Source organism: Pseudorca crassidens, chromosome 1, assembly GCF_039906515.1.
Source record: "Pseudorca crassidens isolate mPseCra1 chromosome 1, mPseCra1.hap1, whole genome shotgun sequence".
Classification (NCBI taxonomy): Eukaryota; Metazoa; Chordata; class Mammalia; order Artiodactyla; family Delphinidae; genus Pseudorca; species Pseudorca crassidens.
Window position 1 is genome coordinate 50,037,211 of NC_090296.1, and position 23,350 is coordinate 50,060,560.

Here is a 23,350-nt window from a genome sequence, read left to right on the forward strand (position 1 = left end):
TTACCCATGGAGTGGTGCTATATGAATAGAATATAAATGTATAGAAAGAGGGGAGGTTTCACATTGGAATTTAAAAAAAAGAAAAAGAAAAAGGAATGAAACAAAGAAAGAGAGAGAGAGAGAGAGAGGGAGGGAGGAAAGAAGGAAAGAAAGAAAGAAAAGAAAAGGAAAGGAAGGAAAGGGAGAGAGAGAGAAAAAGGAAAGAAAGGGGCTAGAGCCACGTGAGTAGCCCTTCATGTGCAAAGTCATACATGTTTACCAAAAAGCCCAGCCCTCTAGGTACATTTAGTAAATATATGGAAAGGCGATCATCTCTGATAGGAAAGACTTGTAGGGAACTGCAGAAACCACAGAAGAACAGATACAGGAGGAGGCTGGCCCTGTGCTAAGACTCCAGCTTGGGCTTCTTGAGGTAGCCGTCCTTGCCCACACAGTCTCCATTTTGGCTCTCCAACTAGAAAGCCATTATAGACCAGACCAGTGGGAACGCATAAACTCTCCACCTCCTGCCCTCTGGACACATCAGTTGCTATTTCCGACAGAAACATACTGCGCTAACATGTCTTTCTATTCCTTTCCCAAAGCCAGGTGACAAGGTAGTTCCCATAGTCATCCCAGATATCCCTTTGGGGTTTTAAAACAGGATCACTCAAGGCCTGTGCTGCTTTACAGCATATCCAGCCCCCCAAAAGTGTATATAAACCAGAGTTTTATATACTTCCCAAGGAGAGGCAGTGCTAGGTTTAAGCAGAGTGGCTCACTTCCTGCTCCCTGAACACTGGAGAGAGCAGCCACATACAGCCTCCAAGAACTCAAAGACAGAGGAAAGAAAATGGCCCCCTCTAGCTCCTTCCTCTTGATCTCAACCCTTGCTTGTTATGTAGAAAAGCTGTATAGGAAAAGAAACAGAAGTGAAACAGAGCAGGAGAGGAAAATATGAGTGAGGGCATGCACAAATGTGAATGTTGGTTTTGCACAATGGTCCCTTCTGTTAAAATGGTGGCCCCGATCCAAAGGGTGCCCACCTAGAAGGCCAGCATTCTGTTCCATCTTCCTTGTTCATTAGTGCAAACTGCAGCTTTTACTCTTAACAATAATTGTATTGTTGAAGCGTAGAAAACATGGCCCACATGGTTGGAAAGTCTAGTCATTATCCCTTTAAATAAAGAACGTGAAGAGAGGAAGCTTTTATTCTCTTCTTATTTTAGTAAGTTTCCAAAGTCTGAATAAACTAATTTCAGACTGTGTTTTAGTTTTTCTTTTAAATGTTTATAATTCATTGCTGTTGTTTTCAAATAATATTCTGGTCATTTCCATAGAACTCCTTCTTAGAGTTCTTTACGAAATCACGAGGCTCTAAGTAGATGCTCAGCTGCATAGCACAGGGAGATCAGCTCGGTGCTTTGCGACCCACCGAGAGGGGTGGGATAAGGAGGGTGGGAGGGAGACCCACCAAAAGGGAGGGGATATAGGGATATACATATGCATACAGCTGATTCACTTTGTTATATAGCAGAAACTAACACAGCACTGTAAAGCAATTATACTCCAATAAAGATGTTAATAAAAAATAAATAGCTTCTTATACTTTTTACATAAAATTATGAGCGATATATATTTTATTTAGATATATAGATGTATATTTTTTATTTAGGATAAAACCTTAATTGGTCCTGTTTTCAAACCCCAGTGGAGGATTTGGGATTCAGTGTAAACCTATTGGAGTATCTACCTTCTGGAAAAAACAGGAAAAGAGAAGTCGGTGAATAAAGTCTCCCATGGGACTGTTTGCCCGCATGGTAGCTAATGTTCTACAGTAGTGTTTTTCGAGCTCTGGCTGTGAGCCACGGGATAAATTTCTTACGTGGCATCTAGCAGACAATGAACGTTAGTCTCTTCCTTTCCCCCGTAGTTTAAAGGGAGGTGAGGTATCTTCGTTCAAAATGAAGCATGGGAAATAAGGCTTACATGCCAAAACATTGTAACTATGGCAGAAATTACCAATTAGGGTTTCTGTAAGAGTGAAAAATACTTTGTTTTTCATTTTAGAGAAATATAATCTAAAACAGGAGAAAAGCACAGTCTGCCCTGTCCAGCTCCCAACTGTGGAACAAATGTATTTATGATTCATTACAATTTACTCCTGTCACTTTCCCCATAAATTGTACTTGGATGTGCTTGGCCTGATGTTTGTCATACAGCTTGTTGGGCACTCAGGCCCTGAGCCTTAGATGCACGTCAATTTAATTTAATTCAATTAAACAAGTATAATTCTTGTTTACAGAATCCAAAGGCCTGGAACATCATGGTACTCAGAAACATAGCCGCCTCAGGGAAATTCTCCAGTGACCGAACAATTAAGGAGTATGCCCGGGACATCTGGAACATGGAGCCTTCTGACCTAAAGATTTCCCTGTCCAGTGAACCCAGCAGTGGGGTGGACAAAGCCAATGGAAAGTAAGTTGTAAAATGTCCTGAGAAAAAATAGCTTCTTACTGGACTTCAACATTTTCACAACATTCTTTGATTTTGTTTTGTTTTATTAAATAATAATCTAGTTAAGTATCTCTGGGAATTGGGAGGGAAAGTGTATGACTATATTAGGGCTAAAAATACAGTGTTAATTTCCAAAGGCTACATGAGTGCCGAATCTTACTATTTTATAGCAGATTGAATAGCATGCTAGGACTTTCCCCAATGCTATTCAGAAAGCTAGAAAACAGCTTGGAACTTTTTAATGCCATTTAAATTAACTAAACTGAAATACAAATTATTTAACTACATTGGAGCATCTTTCTTGCTACTGCTTGCTGTCTAGGTGCAGATCAAAAACCACCTTATCCACAGATATCCCCAGAACGTTTGGTAACTGTACGTTTTTAGATGGGATCAAATTTTTACCAAATTCTGATTCTCCACAGTGAAGTTTTGGCATGTTCCACAAAGTAGACTATGACAAGCTAAACAAGAACATTCCATAATGCCCAGCGTCCGTGCTTTCCCTTACTAAAATGGCAAGTGACTTCTAGAAATGTCAGTAACTTCAGCTCACCCAAGCAGCCCAGTACAGTTTTACATAAGAAATATACACCACAAGTGGTGTTTGGACCAAGTCTTCACTCTCCGCTGTACTCAGACCTCACGCCCACTGCTGGCTCAGGAAACCTCTGCAGGAAAAGGACTTAGATGAGCTCACATGTGTTCCCCACCTCATGGTCTAAGTAAACCAGAGCAGCCCTCATTGCATTTAGCAAAGCAAGTCTTACCTCACGGTTTTTAACAGTGTGGTGCCTTTACACAGGAAGGTGTGTTGGAGGCCAGGAGGAAAGATCACCACCTTCACCCTCTCTTTGTTCCTATATGCATTGTGTGCAATTTCATAGAGCTGCAAGGGGCAGAAAGACAAGGACTCAAAGGCTGATCATTGAAGCAGTTGTTTTCCTAGTCTAATTTTCCTAAAAGGGTATGGAAACAGCCAACTTAAGGAGTTAGTCCCATTAAGTCAGAGATACGGGCACCCTGCATATCCCTGAGTGGTTGCCTCTACAACCAAGGAACTGAAAGCTGCATAGCTCATGGAACAGTGGCAACAGTGTATTGTATACACCAGGCGGCACAGCAATTCAGGGGTGCAGAGAACCCCTTATAATGTCAGAGACCCTTCTTTAGGCCCTAATCAAAGTTTGGCTGGCTGAGAAAATGGTGAAATTAGTATAGTATGTTTCTGTCAGCCGCTGAACTTAGTTGACCTTTTTTTCCAAATTCCAAAGGCACCGTTTTGTCATCCTCACCATGTATGATAAGAAGGGGAGACGACAGGAATTTAACACTAGGAACAAGTGGAAGAAAAGCTTTCAGTTCAAGAAATATACATTGAGATTTCTCCTCTTCTAAGTTAAGGCTTTAGCAAAACATGAGGTTTGCCCAAAATAAAGGAATGCTCTTTCCATCCCTCCCAGGAAATACAACTTCATATATAATAAGCTTCATATAGTGACTTTTTTTTTCCTCCAGGCAAGATTCTTCTGTTTACTCATACAATTTACTTAGCTTATTTGATTTAATTTATTCCTATGTGATTTTTGAAAATAAGGAACAAAAACATTGAATTTGTACAGAATTAGCAGAACCTCACCTTTTCCTTATTCTGCCTTATTTCATAATATCTGGAATGTTTTAATTAAACGAAAACAAAGTAAGTCAAACCAAAAAATAACAAGAACTACCACAGGACCAAGGAGAACTCTTTGTAGCAATTTGTTTACATTTCCCCATAAATGTACAGGATGGACATGAGATCAATAGGTTTGATTAGCCTCCTGGTCAACTTCCCATCTAGTAATTCGAAAAGGCTATGACATGAAGGATGACTAATAGTACTTCCCTGTCCCCTTCCAAATTCTGATACCATCCACCCCTGCCACAGTGACTCGCTGTTACTCCTGAGGATGTTAGATCCCTCAGGTGTGCTGAAATAGAAAAAATACTGATAACGACTGCCTGTTTGTAGGCACTCGAGACTCTCCAACTGTGAGAGGCTGACTTGCCAGATTCTAGTCACTGGACTTGCTGTTGGGTTATTCGGCTGGATGGTGTATGGATTTTGGTTACGTGGGGAATAAGACCTAGAACTCAGAGATTCCTCCAAGGAATGCTAGGTTAGACCATACAGGACCTTTAAAGGGTCCTGAAACACCCTAAACGTACAACTCCCTTTATAACTTCAGAGAAAGTACTGAATCGGTAAAGTCATTAAATTAGACATAAGGATAATACCAAATACTAAAAATTTGTAGATACTGTAGATACCTTACCCCAAATCCTACTGCCCATCTAAGAATTCTCATCTACTCATTCAGACTGGTCATCTCCCCATTCAATAAGTCACATGATAATTACCCACCAGAATCCTATAGATATAGTAATAAGGGACATCTTTACGTCATTAAGTTACTTTTCATCACTGGGGAAGACTAGTTCGTCTTTCCTCAGGGCATCCATAACCGTGCTTAAAAATCCTGGAAGTTTCCAGTAAATCTATTTTTTAAAAAGGAAAAAAAACTTGAAACATGGCCTATAGCTATGTCATTTGTTATAGTTTCCCACTATGAACTGTAGTAATATAGAGAGTAGTGAGTTTCTAAATATAATAAACTTTTTTTTGGAAATATAACTTTTATGTTTTAAAAGTAATTCATGTTATTGTAGGAAATTTGGAAAATAGAAGAAAGAAGAAACAAATCACACATAATCCCACCATCCATAGATAATCACATTAGACATTTTGTGGTTTTTACTTATCTTTTTTTAAAGTACAAATAGCCCCACTAACTTATTTCTTCATACTCATAAAGGAGCAGTGATACGCATAATCTAAAAATTGCTTCTACAATGAACTGCAGAATAATTAAGTGGTTTAGTTGGGGAAAAGAATATTCTGATTAGTTAGAAATTCTGATAAAGTATACAATACAGAGATAATTGGTTTTAAAGGATTTGAACATTATAAACTCTGTTGAATATGATTGAATATTGCAATGTTTTAAAAAGGCATTTTAGGGCTTCCCTGGTGGCGCAGTGGTTGGGAGTCCACCTGCCAATGCAGGGGACGCGGGTTCGTGCCCCGGTCCGGGAGGATCCCACATGCCGCGGAGCGGCTGGGCCCGTGAGCCATGGCCACCGAGCCTGTGCGTCCGCAACGGGAGAGGCCACAGCAGTGAGAGGCCCGCGTACCGCAAAAAAAAAGGCATTTTAGGTTTTAATAATGACCATAGGACTCCAAATATAACAATTATCATTCTAAACATACTGAATTTCCTCATTAATGGAAAATTCCAGTAAAAAGAATGCTAGCTAAATCAGCTCTTGCCATATTTTGATTAAGTCGAAAGGTAAATTAGCTTATATGCCCTAAAAACATCCATTTCAACTGAAAATGAGGAAAGGACATAAACCCTGAGCCAATACTGCACCTTCCTCAAACTTTTAACCCTGCCTCTAAACTACTCCCAAGTCCATTCAGTTCTCTCCATTTGCACTAATCACCCAGCCTAACCCAGCCCTCATCTCTTGCTTGGATTACACCAACAGTCCCAGGTGGCTTCCTGTTCCACCGTCGCCCTGCTGTAACCCAGTTCCCACAGGGAAACCAGAGTGATCATTTTAACGTGCAACTCTCATCACATCCCTCTTTTGCTTCACATCCTTCAAAGGCATGTGGATTAAACCCAAGCATCACCTTGGCCTTGGAGGCCTTACAGAATCTGGCCACAGCCTCTGTCGCCTATCACTAAGCCCACTCCTCTCCACCCCCAGGCCCTGCTGTCTTCTGCTCCTGGAACACGTCAGCCTTGATCCCACTGCAGGGCCCTTGCCTTTCTCTTCCCTCAGCCGAGACCTCCAGATTCTGCCATGACAACTGGCTCCTTGTCATGCAAGTCTCAGTTTAGATGATATTTCTTCAAAGAGGTCCTCCCCTAACTAGCCATCGAACCTTGTCCCCCCATCACCTCCCAGTCATTCCTTTCACATCATTTTATTACTTCTACAGCACTTCTCACTATTCAAAATCCTCTTATTGCATACTTGTCTTCTGTGTGCCTCTCCAGCAACTATACAGACTTCATAGGAGCTTAGACCACAACTTTCTTATTCCCTGTGGTATCCCCAGAACCTAGAAAAGTTCCTGGTACCTAATAGACACCTGATAAATATTTGCTAAAGAAGGAATGTATCGACTGTGCAAATATCCCTGATGTACACTTTAAGCTATTATCTGTCATTTTCATCTCAGTGTGACTGAATTTCATTCAGAGTTTATTCCTTGGAACAGATCTGCAAAGAGAAAAGACCAACAAAGTATATTATGTGTATTCCTCTGCGGTGCTGAGCAGGGAGGGGGGTGCAATGTAGTAAGTGGGACGTTGCCAAGGGAAGGGAGTGGGTACAGAATGGGTAGGCTAATGCAAACGTCTGCTTCGCAGTTTAAAAAGAAAAGAATTATGTTCAGGTTCAGTGTAGAAGCAAGTTTTAGATTTCTGCTTGTCACTGCTCCTTAATGAGTATGGAGAAATAAGAGTTAGTGGTCATTGCCCCAGCGCTATAATATGTCATTTGCTGTAGTCTCCCACTATGAACTGTAGTAATAGAGAGAATAGTAACTTTCTAAATATAAGGACCTTTAAAAAAATTTTTTTTTCCTGATTATAAAAAGGAAATTCATGCCTGGTAGGGAATTTGGTAGGGAAATGGGTACAGAATATGCAGGTCGAGGTCAGTAACGGCAAACTTCTTCTGCTTCACAGTTTTGACGTGGGCCTGCTGCTTGCAGAAACCTGCGTAGTTTCCCAGGGTCTGTCTGGCCTGCATTTTCTGCGTGGTCTCACAGCAAATGACTCGCGTTCGGGGACAGTCTGGAAATCCCAATACTGCTTCTCTTTCCCTTCCTTCCTTTGCCCTCCTCTTACCGTGCTAAGGGCAAGATTTCTTGGTTTTCTCTTTCCTTTGTCTTCTGGTTCTGCTACCCCTGGAATCAGGACTCCTCTGAGGAGAATTCAGTAAGAGAAGCCCTTCAGCAATTCATCTCAAATTCCGAAGGCATAAGGAGAAAGCGGGCCCCAGTCAGTCTACTCCCCTTATCCCTCACTCCTCTCCAGCCAGAGGTGCCCCTCGAGACTCACAGGTCAGACCACCCCTCCAGCCCAGACCACAGCGAGGGGCTCCTAATTGGTTTCCCTGGCTTCAAATTCCGCCAGATAAATATTCTTAAAATACCAGTTACCTGAAATCTGCTGTTACAAAGCTTTGGGAGTGGAACACTATCTATTTAAACAGACAAAAATCTCCTATCTTGGCTGTAAGCCCATCCGCATCTGGCCACAGTCTTGCATCCCAAAAGCTGCGCACCTCCATCTGACTGCCTGGAGTTAGGAAATGCAGGATCGAGTCCCGTTTCCTCTCTATAGGGTATGGGGCAATTGGGCGAGCCTTTAAGCCTCCATTTCGCTCAGTGGAGGCAATGGTGCCAAACTCAGCGGCGCTGTGAGGATTTAAAAGAATGACGAGTGTGAAAGATCTTATATAGAGGTCCTCCGTGACTCTCAGGTATTTCATAACATAAGCACCCCATTCTGGCCCCGTGCCTTGGCTCACATTCTCCCCTTCTGTCTGTGTTTTCTCACTGCGCTCCCTCGCCTTCAAGACATGAGCTTAGATCCTGTCTCCCTGTAAGTCATCATTGGTCACACCTGCACACAAGACCCTTCTCTTCCCTGAATTCTCCCTACCCTGATATTATTGTTCTGGGTCCTCCCCTAACACCTAACTTAGTCTACTGTATTATAGAAAGAGTGGAAAAAAGGAACAAGCCTTTGTTGAATGCCCATATTTTTGCATGATTATTTTACTTAATTCAACCTTCACAACAACCCTATGCAGTACCAACCTCATTATAGAAATAGGAAAAATACAACAAAGGGAGATAATTTACCAAAGTCATAATTGGTTAGTGGCAGAGGCCAGATGTGAACCCAAATCCAAATCTGTCTAGCTTCATAGCCCATGGTCTTTTTCCACTATGCTGAGTAATGAAATCGACTCCCAGGTGATACTCGGAAATCCACATCATTACTTTATACCCCCCGTTAATTTCCTATCCCCCCAACTAGACAAGAAACGTCTTGAGGGTAAGGACCTATGCCTTTCACTACATCCGTGTCTCATCCCACCTACACTTTTTTATTCAACAGTACTGTTCAGAGTTATGGCACTCCACTGATAATAAAAATAGCTAACGGCCACTGAGTGCTTACTCTGTATCAGGCACTATCGTACATGCTTTTCATATGTGAATCTATGACAACAATCTTGATAGACTCTGATTACACCCATTTATAGATGAAGCATTAAAAACAGTTAGTCCAAGATTACACAGCTGTTAAGTGACACCTGTTCTTAAAGAAAATATTTTTAAAACGTTTCTGTGAAGGTATCAGAGACCTACCAAAGTAATGAGGTCTTGAGTGGCCTGGATCCCAGAGAGAAGGGAAGCCTAGTGAGGTGAGCCTGACACTCAACACACTTTCCTCCTTGAGACAACTGACAAGTCAGAAGAAAGCCAGAAAGTAGAGGCAAAAGAACACAGAACAGATGACACAAATAGAGAACAGAGAGAGTAGATTTAAGCCTAAATAATATCATAATTACATTAAATGTACACAGACTAAATACTACGATTAACAGACAACGTTTGTCATACTGAAAAAGAAATCAAAACTGTACTATATGTTGCTTACAAAAGGTATATATTAAATATAAGATTTCAGAAAAGTTGGAAGTCAAGAAAGAGAAAATGATATATCATGCAAACACTACTCAAAACAAAGGTATATTAATATTGGACAAAGTTGACTTTATGTTAAGAAGCATTGGGACTTCCCTGGTGCGCAGTGGTTAAGAATCTGCCTGCCAATACAGGGGACATGGGTTTGATCCCTGGTCCAGGAAGATCCCACATGCCGCGGAGCAACTAAGCCCATGCGCCACAACTACTGAGCCTGTGCTCTAGAGCCCGTGAGCCACAACTACTGAGCCCACATGCCACAACTACTGAAGCCCATGCACCTAGAGCCCATGCTTCACAACAAGAGAAGCCACTGCAATGAGAAGCCCGTGCACCGCAACGAAGAGTAGCCCCTGCCTGGCGCAACCAGAGAAAGCCTGCACGCAGCAATGGAGACCTAACACAGCCAAAAAAATTTTAATTAATTAATTAATTTTTTAAAAAAGTACCCTTAAGATGCCTTCCAAGATTAATCGACAGTTTATAAACTTGGGCCATATGTCCCCTCTAAGAATCTTACCCACCCCCCTCTCATTTGCTAACATTTCTATGGAGGTATGACTATAAGCAATTGAGCATCAGACATGGAATGAAATTATAAAATTAGGATCATATATACAACAGATTAAAAAAAAACACATCTTGTCAGTCAATTCTTTATCTTCTTGGAAAGATCATCCTCTCTACCTGGGATGCTGTGTAAAACCATTCAGCAACTTCCTTGAATTCTCTAGAGACTTCCTTCTCATAAAATAATGAAAGATGTGGTTGACATTCATAGGGCTGAAAATGATGTATGAGAGGTTTGTTTTCACTTTAAAAGGAATAATAAACGAACAAACCTAAGTCAAGTCTATCTATGAAAAAAATTATAAAAGATACGAGGTATAGTTAGTTAATGGGGAAAAAAAGCTTTGGCTCAATCTATTAGAAGGAAATAAAAGGACTACAAAATCCAAAAGCCATTGTGCCCCCCTTTAATAGCAACTGGCTAATAACCTATCACAAGTTAGAATAACTTAGAAATATATAAAACTAGTTACGAAAAGGAAAATTGTTAATAAACGTGTGTGGAAACAACCTACACTTTGACATCTTGTAAAGATCTATCACTCACCTTTAACAAGGGATAATTGATACTTGCAACCCATATGTTGGTAAATGGAGCCTCCAAGATAATAGCATCAACTGGAAATCCTTGAAAAGAAGAAAAAAGAAATAACTCCCCTATTATATTTCAATACTGTCTTTCCTAAATAAGGGATCTTCAAGGTCTTGTACATGAACTACCTGCATCAAAATCAGTTGTGAATCTTATTAATAATGCAAATTCATGAACCCACACCAGAGTCCAGTCAGAAGTCAGTATCTAGGGGGTGGGGAGTGTGAGAATGTGCATTTTTAACTAGCACCCTTGCTAAAGAGATTTCATTCCTAGGTACATGATAATTGAAAACCACTACCTTCTTCTAAAACACAAGCAGATATTCATGACTTGGATAATTTAAGAAAGCAAAGTACTACAGGAAGGGAGAGTGTTCAGCAGAGGCTGACGAGGTTGTTTTGGCCAACACTCCCTCTGAAAACAAAAGAGCTAAACATTGGAGTTACTGTATATGTACTTTAAAATAACTTCCTGAAAATAACAAATGGTAAAATAGTGAAATATTTATTAAAACTTATTGTTAAAGAAAATTTCGTATGATATATTGAACAGGGTATAATGTGTAAAATATATGTAAATATATTTAAATTAGAGCACAAAGAGAAAAATGTCTGGAAAACTCAGAAAAGAACACTGGAAACATATAAGACATGGGAACAGATATATATATATATATATATATATATATATATATATATATATATATATATATATATATAAAATTATAGTCCCAGATAAAGAGAAGACAAAGAATGGAGCAGGCATAATACTTGAAGATATAATGACCAACAATTTTCCAAAATGGATGAATATCAGGCCACAGTTAAGCAGGATAAGTACCAAGAACACCTAGGAGAATCAGAGTAAAAATGCTGAAAAACAAAGAAAAAAAGAAATCTCAAAAATAACCAAAAGAAAACATTATCTTTAAAGGAGCAACAGTAAGACTGGCAGCTGACTTTCTAATGAAACTGTAAAAGCAAGAACAAAGTGGATGACATCTTAGGTTGAAATAAATGACTGCCACTCTAGAACTCTATGCCCAGGAAAAATGGCGTTCAAAAATGAAGATGACATAAAGACATTTTCAGACCAAAACATTTTCAGACCAACAGACAGGTGGAAGAAAAATCCCAGATGGAAGCACAGCGATGCTGGAAATAATAAACAGCAAAGAAAAGGGTAAATCTAAATACTGACTTTATAGTATGAGAATAATCATTTTTATGGAGTATGTAATATAGAGAAAATTAAAATACATGGTAGCAAGAGTTCATAAGTTGGAGACTTAATGTAATTAAATTTTCTAAGGTAATTGCATTATCCAGGAAGTGAAGTATTCATTTATGTGGGAATTTAATTCAGGTAATTCATTGTCAACACTGAAGGAGCCATGAGAGTTTAGAGGACCAATGAAATGACATTTGTTTTATTTCCATAAGTAATTAAGATTGTGTATAGCAGGTGACACACTTTAAAATGTTTACTGTAACTCACCCTCACCTGTATTGCCAAGTAAAGTTTAAGATATACTGCAAGTGATTACAAGCTTTTAACACGTATCAAGATCACCTGTTCTTAGTCACAGAGATTCCAGTTTATGAAGACAGCTAGGATCCACCTAGCTGTCACCTGTGTTTCTAACAAACACCCCCTGCAGATTCTGACAAAGGCAGTTCTCAGAACACTTTGAGAAACACTGATATAAATATTATGTAAGGAGGGCAGCAGAAAGCAAGTCCTGCCTATTACTTCATAACGTATTATTTTCCTCCCCTGTAATCCAGATTACTCCATAACAACACTTATTATCACTTCACAGTGAGGGCTCTTTTAAGGTAATTTTAACTCTTTCCTTAGTATTTACTTTTAATTTCATAACTCTGAAAAGCAGGTATTGTGTATACTAAATAGAAAAAAGAGAGTTTATTAGACTGTCAGGAACTGTCTAAAGTTGGGGTGCTCCAGGTATCTCTGTGTTCAGATTGTACACAATAGTCTCTTCACTGTTTTTGTTTTCCCACATCAAGCCAAGAAATTATACGACGTAAAATAAGCATTTTATCTTACCTTTCTCTTCTAGAACTTTTGCAGCATTTGTTGCAACTCTGTAAAGCAATGAAAATTAGTACATATGCGAAGCAGTGACTTAACAGTCAAGTAAACAGTACAACATCCAGTATGAGCATCTGATGAAAGCTCTTGACCCTCGAATGTGCACAGACACAAAATTTTTCACAGGATTTCAAGAGGTTCCACTGGCCCTAAACAAGAATGCTTTCATTTAAAACGCTCAAGGAGAGTTCTGGAATGGGCTTCAGTGTCATAGACAGCCAGAGAGCTAGACCCTCCCTTGTATTACAGACAGGCATGCTGAGGTGTAAGGTCACTAGCCCCATGTGGAACCTGAGAGAAACCATCTCCTAGCTCAAGGGTCCTCCTGCTGCCCACTGCTGCCTATAATATGACACTAACGCCCCAAGGACCCACCTCAGCATCCATCTTCAGACCCCACTCACCCTGTTCCCAGAGAGTGGCCCCAGAGACACACAGGGGTGGTACCATTTCTCGCCTCGGTCCATTCATAGACACAGACAGCATCCGCAGTCAGCCCATCCTCCGTGGGTTTACCCGTCGAGTCCCCGAACCCTGGCAGCAAGGAAAGGCAAACACAATATCACTGCCTCCAAAATGAGGGCTATCAAAAGGCCCCTTCTTACTGAAAAATCTTTGTACACTTTTCCTAACACATACCTCCGTAGTCAACAGACAAGACATGAAAACCACTGTCACTCAGCACCTAGATGACAAAGGAGCTGTTATCACTTTAATTGGGAGATGTAAACAAAAGTGGTCTCACCTCCTCAACACTTCCATAATCCTGGTTACGATGGCTTAATAGGTAGGGAAAAATGCATTTCTGAAATCTGGTGTTTGACTTCAAACTTGAGAAGATCAGGCTCAACGGGAAAGAAGGAAAGCAGCATGGCAGAATAGGACCACACAGCCTGGGTCACACCCTGGCTCTGTCACTTAGCAGCTGTCTGACCTTGGGAAAGCCACTTAACATCTAACTGTGTAAATATAGTCTGAGAAGTGAAAAATAAAACCTTCAGGATCGTTGGAAGATTGCATGAGATGATGTAGTACCTTGGTACATAGTAAATGCCAGAACTCCACACAGAGTTGTAGTAGAAGCAAGCAAATAACGGGAAGATATTTATATTAAGTATGAACAGATAAAGAGTTAATATTGATCAAAAATAAAGAGATCACTTGGTTACCTGAAACCACTGCCAGCCCCAAATAGATAAATGAGAAAAGAATATAAAGACATAATTTTAAATGAAAAAAAATACAGTGATAGACGAAGAGAACGGAGATAAAAGGGGACAAAAGTTTACTGTGCAGGCACTTTTAAATCTTTACTTAATTCTCACAACAGTCCTACAAGGTATGTGTTCTCCACATTTTACAGAGAAAGAAACCGAGCCTTGGAGAGCTTAAGTAACTTGTTCACAGACACCCAAATGGCCAGCAGCAGAGCCAAGATTCACACCTGGGCCTGCCTGTGTCCAAACATTGTGCTTCCCCTACTACTGCATAGATGTGAGAGACTGAACTTTAAATACAAGCTGAACTAATAATGAGGAAGTAAATGAAACTTTTAAACTTTTAAACATGTCATATTATAGGCAGCAGTGGGCAGCAGGAGGACCCTTGAGCTAGGAGATGGTTTCTCTCAGGTTCCACTTTTAAACATGTATTTAAACTACATTCCCTCCAAACAAGTTATCCAAGACACAGGGCAGTTCAGCATCCAGGGAAACGGGAACATCCATGTGTTTTTTGTGGTGCCATAAATTGAAGAGCCACTTGACAATGCAACTCAAGCAACAGCTCCTACTCCTAAGACAATGCAACTCCTAAGACAATGCTACTCAAGCAACAGATCCTACTCCTAAGACAATGCAACTCAAGCAACAGATCCTACTCCTAAGAATTAATCTCCAGGAAAAAAAATTCCAAAAGAAGAATAAACTAACTGCTTAAAGTTTTCCATAGCAATACTATTTTAAAAGAATTTAGGAGGAAAAAAAAAACTTGTATTAAATAGCAGTGAAATATTTAAGTAAATAAACAATTGTCTATAAATATAATGGAGAATGATCACCCTTTAAATTGGTAACTATGATGACTATGGAAAAACACTGAAGAATATTTTTTAAATGGTATTAAGTAAAAGAGCACAACGTAAAGTTATACAGAGATATAATCAGTAACATGAAAAACTTTATAGAGATAAAAACTAGGTGGGAATGCAAATAAATGAAAATAGTTTTGCTGGGTGATTGAAGTGATGAATGAATGAGAAAGGGGGAGAGAGGGAGGGAGGAAGGACAATTTAATAACAAAGTTTTAATTTTTAAAAGAAATCGCCTATCCAAAGGAGAAAATGAAGAGCTAGGGAAGTTTGGTCAGGCTGGGAAATGATGACTGTGGTGTGTGGAATCCAGAACCTGCCTGGAGGAGGAAGTCTTATCATACCATCCCCACACATCCCACACACCACAAGGCTGATCTGGCTACTTTTCACACCTACAACTCTTCTTCCTGTGCACATCAGAGACATACAATTCACCTTGGCCAACAGTAGGAGGGGAAAAAAGTACACGTTCCCACAGACCTCAGCACCACACCATCCCACTTAGGGAAGTACAAAGAGTGGAGTTCCAGGTGGAAAGTAAACCTAAAAATTAATAGACATCGTCACCCCAGGCAAAACTGCATCCAGCCCACCACTCCTTGGAGTGATGAGAGAGGGGAGTAGACAGGAGAGGATGGCCATGTCTGAACAGGGGAGGGAGGATGAAGAAGGTGCTGGGGTGCTGGGCCTGGCAGGATTCCGGGCCCCACTAATGCTGTGAAATCAGGAGAGGGCTCTGGAGTGGGAGCTGGCTTGTGGGAGGAGAGACCAGGTCTTGGGATCGATAACTAGACAAGCAGCTGAATCACCTAAGGGAGAGATTACTGACTACCTGAGGGGAGTGTGGGAGGGCATAAACAGGAGCCCTCCAGCCAGCCGTCAGTCAGATAAGGCAAGGTGGAGAGCCTGCCATCTTCCTCATGCTGGGAGATGCAGGGGCTGCCCCCCAAAACTGGAGTCTGTAGCAGGCTGGTGAGGACACCAAGGTGTGGCCACCTTCCCTCGGCCCAGCCTCTTATGGGGCTGAAGAAGGGCCTGAATGACTTAAGAGAAGACACTCTACATCTTTATCCCATACCACCAAAAAGGTTGTTTCTGGTAGAAGGAGTGGTTTTTGCACTTAATATATTTTCTCAACCCATCCCCTAGCCCTTAGAAAAAGCAAATAAATTCAACTCCATCTGGTGATGAAAGGAACAAATTCATTAAAGTGTTTGGGACTCAGAGATGTTCACGTCTGTTTTGATCCCCCAAGGTCAAAGGTGGAAGAGAAGTCTACTCATGGGACTTTAGGCCCAGACACCACAAACCCACCCTCACCTCCAGGAGCTCTCAGGAGATAACCATGCTGAGGGCGCAGGAAGATCTTAGGGCTGTAGCCCAGAAGAGAATAAATGGAGACATAAAATCGGTGCCTTGAGGCCCCTTCAGACATACCTTTACTAGCTCAAGTCTATGAGGAGCTGCCCTGTAGAGGAGGTTTAAAAAAAAAGAGCAAGAATTAGGAATTACAATGACAAATTCAACAAAAATCACTACCGTGCTGCTGGCATCTGATCTCACGCCTTTCTTTTTCAGGTTAGACAAATAACCAGGAGAGAGGGCAATGCTGCTTGGTGTCATAGCCCACGCGCCTGTGTCAGGGTGAATGACCCACAGCTCCCCTCTGCTGCCGCCTTCCCCCAAGTGAGCACCGGCTCCCCGGACCGCTAGCGCTTCTCAACGTAAGCATTTGATTGAACTGCTGACAATCCCATCTCCTTTCACTGCTGCACAGCAAAACCTATTGCTAAGAATACTTCTAGAAGCTAAAGGAAAATAAGTTCCAGAAAGTGGCTTTTCAGAAAAAGGGATGATATAATCAAGTTCACTAAAGGAAGATCTGCCTGCATCCTGTCCACTCTGCCATGAGGTGCAAGATGAAGTGAAGGAGAGAGACTCACAGCCCTGGAGGTACAAGAAATACTTTTTTCCAAAAGAACCACAGCCTACTCTGTATTAACCACATAAAAGGGAGATAAAGATGATTCAAAAGGCAGAGGATTCTTTAAAAAACCATTTGAATTTGTTTTAGAGCCAAGTTTCTTAAACCTTAGTGGGTCATGGAGCCCTTTGAACATGTAATTAAAGCTATGGACCCGCTGCCCCGAAAAATGTATCCACTCTTCAAATTTTGTGTACAATTTTGGGTTGGGAGTTCATGGACCCTCTGGGGCGTCTATGGATCCCAAGTATAGAACCATTGCTTTCATCAAGGTTCCCTGTGATCTGTCATTTGGCCTCCTTCCAGCTCAGTACTGCTGAGAGCAAGCTGAGTACGGGCAGGAGACAGAGGAAGGTGCAGCTGACCCCCAGTCAGGAAATCTGGGATAACTGAGGGCAAGAGCGGATTCACTCAGAGGGCAGACGTGACTGTGTGATTCACATGACCCTTTAAATAAAAACGCATTGTAACACCGTGCCCAAGTTTACACAATCAGAACAATGTTAAGCAATGTTGAAAAATGTTGATTTCACAGGAAATCTCTGTAAATGTGACTCTGAAACACACACCTCAAGAAAGCCCCTTGAGCAAAGGCAAGTCTTGAGAAGGCCATCTTCTGACACAAAAAGACAGTGAGTAAAAGAGACAGGGGCAGGGGAGCCGAGGGGCAGATTCCAGACCTTGTCACTGAGTTTGAAGTGTCCTCCCAGAGACAGAGCGAGGTCTGCGGGTCTCTGAGGCACACCGCCCCTCCCCCATGCTGAGACCCGCAGTCACAGCCAATACTCATCACCCACCATAATGATACAGGCCCACAGAGGGACTGCCAGTGCACCAAAGGACAGCCAGCCTCCTGGGAGGTGCTCTTGGTTACCAAGCAAGGTTGGGACCACAGAGAGCAGGCCGAGGCATCAGTATTCCAGACTAGAATTAGTCAGGTGGCCCCCAGTAGCCGTGATCAGAATTCCAGGTGGTCTCTCCTAGGGAATCCATACTTTTGATTAATAGGATTCATGCCAAATAAATGAATCTCCATGTGGTTCTGTGAGAAGACCACTGATGTGGAAACTGCTCTTCCTCTTCTCCATACCTCATGCCTACTCCCTACCCAGTCGTCCATGGATTTGATCCATCATTTCCGACACTCTTGGGGAGTAAAGGAACCATTGCCTTCTTTGAAATCAGTATCCAAATTTTGGAAGTTAGTTTCCCTTTCAGTTAAGGATCCACATTATTCTACATATAGAATATATAGATTTTTTTAAAAGAGAAGCCTATTGCCAGAACACCCTCAAATTTCAACAAAGGGAAAAAAATATGTGAAGGGATGCTTACAGACCTAAAAACTGAGGTCTGCCTTACATTCCCCCACAGGGCTGAAATACTCTTTCACTCTGTAAAAAAAAAAACATCCAAGCAAAGGCAACTGACTTGTGTTCTGCACTGCCATGAAGATAAACAATAATTGGGTTGCCGTCATGGAGGGCTGCTTCGTAGCAGCTACGGCCCTTCCCCTTAGCATCCTCCCCCCACCGGCAGCTAGAAACTGTGTGCCTGAAAAGCAAGGAAAGGTTTCAGCCAACATGGACAGAGAGAAGACTTCTCTATCCTTGCCAAAGTCTGAAACCTCCTTATGTCAATCAGATACATATTTATATGTTTATATACTATTAGAATATATAATGGATTATTATACGTAAATAGTCAATATATTTACATACAGATATGTATCTGCTTAATACATATGCACATGGTAAAAATTAAAATATAATGCCACAAACGTCTTATCATGAAAACCACAACTGCCTTACCCCCCCCCTCCCATGCCGAGATAACCCCTTTTAACCATTTACTGTTTTAGTTCTTCTGACTCCTATACCAATCATGCTTCCAAGACTGCAGTTCTTAGGTGTGGTTTGTTGAAATGCAATCCACTGGGTGGAAACAAGTAAAAGATAATAGATGTCTGCCACCTGCTATTGGTTTGGCTGAAGAAACAAATTGGAAACAAAGGGAAACCAGTTTAGGTAGGAGAAAAGAACTTGAACATGAAATTAAGCTATTCTACTCAAGAAACCCAGTGACCTCGTGATTTTAAACACCTGAGTGAGCTCCAGTTCCTCCACCTTGTTAAACCAATGAATGAACCCTGCTAACACGAACACTGCCATTGACATGTCACCAGGAGACCTGGAGAACTGGCCATGTGATGATAAATCTTCAGTCCCTCAATCTTTTTTTTTTTTTTGTCACACCGCGTGCAGCATGTGGGATCTTAGTTCCCCAACCAGGGATCAAACCCATGCCCCCTGCAGTGGAAGTGCAGAGTCCTAACCACCAGACCACGAGGGAAGTCCCAGTCTCTCAATCATTTAGAGGCAAAAAGTCTGACATCAAACCCCAAGGCCTCTGTACTGCGAAGACGGGCATTGCTGCCAGCTAGATAAGCTAGTCATGAGGACAGCTGACTCACCAAACAAGGACTGATGGGGCAAGAGTAAAGAAGAAAGATGTTTTCAATTCCAACACTATTAGTGGGACTGTACCCTGCAAATTAGGAAGAAGTTATGTGAACCCATCCATATTGGCCCCTAAACATTCTGTGATCACATGTTTAAACTCAGGGAGATGAAATATAAAACAGGGCACGGGAAAACTGGCAACCACGAACAAGTAGGTGAACCAAACAGAAGGAAATATTGAGATCAGCAGAGCAAAACAGACAGTAGGATGCTCACGGCCTTGATGGACAAGTATTGATGGAGTGCCCTCTGCCAAGCACTGTGCTGAGCAATGGAAACCCACCAACAAAGTCCCCCACCTATGAAGTTATTGTCTCATAAGGAAGACAAACATTCATCAGATAATCACACAAGCACTTATTCAATTACAGTGGGGATAAACGCAGTAAAGGACAAGCACATGTTGCACTAACATATGCCGAACATGGGGGTGGTGAGGAAAGGCTTTCCTGAAAATTACCGTTTAAAATGAGACCCAAGAGATGGGTAAGCAGTTAGGCAAAAGGAGGGAACAGAGGGAGCAGAGAGAGAGAAAGACATGTTGCAGACAGAGCATGGCTTCTATACATGGAGGCCAGTGGGTCTGGAGCAGGGTGGGAAGGGGGTGAGGCATAAGGCAGGGAAGAAGACAGACCCAAGGCACCTGAAAGACTCCACACTCCAACGTAAGATTCCTGAAAAGCAAATGCAAGCAAGTCAAGCTTCAATATAAAGGGAAGCTGTGTGGAACAGCTTCCTCCGAGGAACACCGACCTCTCCCCAGGCAAGTAACACAGCACTGCTCACCTCTGCCCTTGTGACATGAAAGCCACACCCACCAAGCACCCCAGGGTCCAATCAGTGCACTCACCATGTTCCCAGAATCACCCTAGGTTCACCTTTGATGTAGAAGCTCACTGTGTGAGGAATCTTTAACTCCGGTTTCTTTAAATCCACAAGAAATGGTGCTTTGACTGGAAAGGAGAATTCATTATCAACTCCCAGAATCGAATTCCATGTCTCTTAATCACAATCAAAAAAAGTAATTAGCCTCATGATTGACATGTTTCTAAGCTGCAAGCTACTACACTCAATTCCAAGCAAAGTATTTTTACTTTATAAACTAGGACTACCCCGCAAAAGAGTTTGCCCCCCCCAAAAAAAACTAAAGCTAGACTTAAAAATACCACCAGTGTTATATATAGCCTCTAATGGAGTTTATTCAATCTTCATCCCCGTTTCAAGCGAAAAGCAAAGGAGACCATTCACCTAAAAAGTAAGAGGGTCTAGAAGAAGGTAATGAGTATTTTGCTACTTAAGTCATGAGTTACTTTTTGCACTAAGTAAAACCTAGTCATTAGCCATAAGCCACTAAATGTCCAAGATAAACATACACCTGGAGACATGCAGGTGAGAGCATCACCTGTGCTCTAGAAGAACTGTGTGTCGCACTGACTAACGCAGCACTTGGTAGAAAAAACACGGGAAAATAGATTTCTCACATCAACCTCTCTCTCTCTCAAGGGATACAGGCAAGAAGAGGAAGAGAAAAGGCACAGAATACAGGAAGCAGTAAGGTATACAGATTAATAGCCAATTTGAAGACTGAGCTCCTGAATTGAAACCCTACCCACAAGGCCATATTTTTCTATCTATCCCAGCAGTTTGCAAGGATTCATCCTAGACCCCAAAGCCAATATTAAATAGGTTTCAGACCATTTAAGTCTAGCCACAATTTTATAACTGACATATCTTTTTCATTATGCCATAACTGTAAGGGCAGTAAGTTCTCTATTTGGGAAAAAAAATATAAAGGCAAATTCACAAAAGGTACATACTCACAAAAGTTGAAAAAAATCACCATGTGCATCAGAGGAGGGAAAATATGTTCGTTTAATGATTTAGTTGTAAAGCTGTCACACAGAGTGGCAATTTTTCTTCTGAGGGTTGAACAGGAGTATGGGAAAGATCTGTAAGATATTGTGAAACAAACAAGGTATTCAAAATCAGTCCAAGTGTTGTCTCGGTTTGTTTCTCCTTTTAACCTCCAAATCGAATTTCACAGACCGACACTGGGAATTACAGGCAGGTTGGCATTTAAGCAAAAATCCTTTACAGAACTGTATGTAATTAGGGCAGATCCAGATCCGGCACGAAGGGAGAACCAGGAGAGGAAAGCAATAAGTCAGGGCCCCTACCAGCTGCTCAGAAAGCCCAGGTGTGACAGGAGGGGAGGGGACACGGAGGTACTCGCGTCAGACTTGTTTCCTCAGTGTACCCCACAGAAGGCCAAGGCTGGACCCCGAAGTCACCAGGAAACAGGATTCAGACTGTTTTAACAGTTGCCACAGTTTTCAGTCACATCACAGTTCAGTGCTGTATGTGCTAGCTACTATTAGTATTAGTCTAAAGCAGTGAATGAATAATCGTCAGATTCCCACCGCCCCTTCTGGCTGGGTCTTGGGAAGCAATGAGACGAAACCCTCACATCTGAGGTGACATCCCTGGTGGGCGGGGCCGTGAGGAGCAGCGTGGGGTGCAGGGGGGACCTGGAGGCTGGACGCAGCAGGGCCTGGTCAGGGAATGGGACACCGGGGGGCCACGCACATCTTGTTCATTCTACTGCCCCCTGTGACACGAACCATCCAAACTGGATACCACCAGCAGACAAGTTATGGTTTGTCCATGAGGGCTCACTCAGGCTACCTCTGTCTCTAGCCACATCTCCCGTGAGGACTGAGTGTCTCCTACCTTTGAGAAACGAGGGACACAGGAGGTCAGTGTCACCACCTGCTGCTCCCAGTTTTTGTCCACATCGTCCATGCCAAGAGTCCCTTTCCCTACTGTGAACGGTCAGTGTGATCAAATCGTGAGGCTGTAGGGGATGGAAAGCATTTCTGATGCACTGTCTCCCCTGCCCTGATTCCTCTGCTAGACCAGAGGCATCTTAGAAGACAACTGTTATTACCTCTGCTTTGCAGATGAGGAGGATGAAAAGTTAAGGACCCTTCCCAAGGTCACACAGCCAATGAATAGCAGAGCCACGTGAACCCAGGTCTGTACAAACCCAGAGTTCCATGGTGATCTCCAGTGAGCTGTCACAGTCCTGGTGAGTTCTACTTGTCATCCTTGAAGCAAAAATGAGCCCCAGGAACAAGGCTGGGCTCTGGTGAAATTCAGCTCTTAGAGAGAGTTGTTTCAGGATCCTTTTCTCCCCTTCTGCACCCTTGCTCCTCTCAGGGTCCCTCCTTCCTCCCACTTTCTTCCTTCCTGCTCCCGTATCCTCAGAAGATAGCCAAAGGCATCAAAGAAAGACCTCTAAAAAAATTCTCCCTCAAGTGTTAATAACTTAAAAATCAGGGCACTTACACATGTTTGGAAAAGGCGTGGAGGCAGAAGATAATGAATCTCTGATGAATTTCCAGCAATTCTGCTGGGAGTGGAAAAGATAAGCAGGCTAAGGGTGATGGACAGCTCTTCAAATACATCAGCCATGGGCAACTGCCTACACATAAAATCAGCAAGAAAGAAACGAAAATGATTGTTTCATACTTTAAAATAGCCTCCATGAAGGTGGTCGGAAGCAGAGGATATGGCTGTTCTGATTTTAGAGATAAGAAATCAAAACCCAGAGGAGCCACTTTGAGCCACAGATCATGCCCAGACAGATGAGCGGAACTGAATTCTTATGCTCCCTTCCAGTTGGCTGGCTCTGGCTTTCTTTCTCCTGACTCTCTGAACTCCCACTACCCTGCCTGTTAGACTCCCGCTAAGTTACCTTTTGCAGGTAGCAGGGTGCTTGGGAAGCTGGGGCAAGAGAGGGAAATATGTTTCTGTTTTTAAAGAATAATTCATACAGGACACTTCTCTCAAATAGCTCAAGGCACTTCTGTGAGAATTGCTGCGGGAAGAGAACAGAGTGACCACATCCCTCACAGCATCAATAATGCACAACGGCTCCTTTTAACTAGGGGGCTGTCAGTTTGACTTCCCCTAGATCAATAGGGGATCAAAAGTCACCAGTGGCTAATAGACCTTATTTGAGCAGAGGATGCAGTTTCAGCCCGATCCTCGCTCGCGGCCAGCACATCAAACAGCCACCTTGATGCTTTGGTGTTCTTCGCCTGCCCTTTGATTAGCTGTGGCTGTAACT

General features: G+C 42.1%; 1 protein-coding gene and 1 long non-coding RNA gene across 4 annotated transcripts in view; both read left to right on the top strand.

Annotated features, from left to right (window-relative positions):
• The window catches only part of PYGL (glycogen phosphorylase L), a 54,680-nt gene extending 37,507 nt beyond the window's left edge, over positions 1 to 17,173 (top strand). Inside the window, exons 20-21 of one of the 2 annotated variants that reach the window (XM_067736037.1) lie at positions 2,285 to 2,457; positions 5,209 to 5,246. In XM_067736037.1, the coding sequence (XP_067592138.1) occupies positions 2,285 to 2,457; positions 5,209 to 5,224 (189 nt within the window). In that variant the 3' untranslated portion in view covers positions 5,225 to 5,246. Of the gene's footprint in view, positions 1 to 2,284; positions 2,458 to 5,208; positions 5,247 to 16,290 lie in introns of those variants that run through there. The other variant, XM_067736048.1, reaches the window with a different exon arrangement.
• A 4,599-nt stretch (positions 17,174 to 21,772) lies between these two features.
• LOC137223729 (uncharacterized) overlaps positions 21,773 to 23,350 on the top strand; it is a 46,944-nt gene continuing 45,366 nt past the window's right edge. For both annotated transcript variants that reach the window (XR_010943027.1, XR_010943028.1), the window contains exon 1: positions 21,773 to 22,306. This is a non-coding gene — a long non-coding RNA (uncharacterized lncRNA). The remainder of the gene's footprint in view (positions 22,307 to 23,350) is intronic.